This window comes from Athene cunicularia (assembly GCF_003259725.1).
Source record: "Athene cunicularia isolate RWA chromosome 8 unlocalized genomic scaffold, athCun1 chr8_part1, whole genome shotgun sequence".
Taxonomy (NCBI): domain Eukaryota; kingdom Metazoa; phylum Chordata; class Aves; order Strigiformes; family Strigidae; genus Athene; species Athene cunicularia.
In genome coordinates this window covers 10179849-10181296 of record NW_020799109.1, presented here as the reverse complement: position 1 = coordinate 10181296, position 1448 = coordinate 10179849, and the positions used below count along the sequence as shown (strand labels likewise).

Sequence of the window (1448 nt, the reverse complement as noted above, 5' to 3'; positions counted from 1 at the left end):
ACTTGAGGTGGGGATGCTGCCAAAGGGGCTTCTTGTATTTCTCCATGTTTAAGGTGTTCAGCTGTGCAACTGGAAGTGACTGAAACAAGTTTTTGCAGTTAATTTCCCAGGTTTATCAATGAAATAACCAACAAAGGGGAAATCCATCTTTCCCTTTCTCCTTCTCCTCCTTGGAGGAGGAAGGAAAGACAAAGACCTTTTAAGAGCTGCGGGGTTTGCACATTGCACACATACTTACTCTGCTGTACTGCGCTGGAGGCCACGTTTCACTCTCTGCCTGTGCCCAAGTGCTCCATGGACAGCATCTGGAGATCTGATGAGTTTCCAAAGATCCATTAATGCTGTCACTTGCCGAGGCCTCCTGGAACCCACAGGCTACGTGCTTCGAGGCCTGTGATAGACACATCTTGGTATCACAAGCTGTGTGGGAATCTCATCTTGAGGGTGCCTTCCCTGTTCACCGATGGAAGAGTTAACTGCATGGATCAGAGGACTCCGGTTATTTCATGGAGCTGTTTGGGGTTACCCGTGCGTAGTCAGAAGGAGAATTTAGCTGGGTGTCTCCAAAATGCTGTGGTTTTGCAATCTGTAGAGTCTGTCCTTTAAATTGCTTGGCGAGCAACAATCCTCATTTATCATGTCAGCTGTGATCCATGGAACAGGAACAGCCTCACTGTTTCCTGAGGACTAGCCCACCCTTCTCTTTCAAGGAAAACAAATCTACACTCAAATTGCTGCTGCTCTGAATTTGCTTTTCACCCTGAACCTGCCCCCCAAATGCCCTTCAGGATGTACCAGAGGGTTTGCCTTTTTTGTTCTGAGTGCAGATGCTGGTGCACAATCAGGGCTCTAGGGGCAGGCATACTCTGAGCAGGTATGTAAAATAATTTAAAAATTGTGCAAAAATGTCAGTCTATTTTGAAAGATGGTTGTAAAGAGAAGGTACGTCCCTCTCCACAGCTCGCTCTCCTCTGTGCAAAGGGTCACCCGTGGGCTTTTGTCACAACGCCCAGTAATTTAATTCCTGCTATCTGGTGTTACTGCAACCACAGGGCTCTGCCTTCAGAACCAGCATCTGACTCTGACCCTAACTCGCTTCATTTTGAAGCTCAGCCTCTCATCCTCGCACCTTTGTGCGGAGATGGCGCCTGTCCTCCTGCCCGCGCCCACCCACGGTACCGACGGAGCACGAGCAGGGCCCGAGGGCCGCCGCCGCCTGCCCCGTCCCTCCTCTCCCCGCTGCTCCCCCGGCCCGTCTGTCGCTCTGTCGGTCGGTCACAGCCCCTCTCCAGAGCCCCGAGCGGGTCGATACGTCTCGGCGTTCGCTTGGCCACGCCTGTCGCCCTGGAGAAGAGGCGGAGCCCGCCCGGCGCCTTTCCCGCCTCCAGCGCGGCGCGCGCGGGACGTTGCCGCTGCGCTGCCCCGGGAGGCGATGGTGAGTGCGGGGA

At 53.7% G+C, this 1448-nt stretch overlaps 1 protein-coding gene across 1 annotated transcript in view; it reads left to right on the top strand.

The window, feature by feature from the left end:
* Positions 1 to 925: 925 nt before the first annotated feature.
* RAD54L (RAD54 like) overlaps positions 926 to 1448 on the top strand; it is a 20077-nt gene continuing 19554 nt past the window's right edge. The window contains exons 1-2 of the mRNA XM_026853890.1: positions 926 to 942; positions 1109 to 1435. Of these exons, the coding sequence (XP_026709691.1) occupies positions 926 to 942; positions 1109 to 1435 (344 nt within the window). The remainder of the gene's footprint in view (positions 943 to 1108; positions 1436 to 1448) is intronic.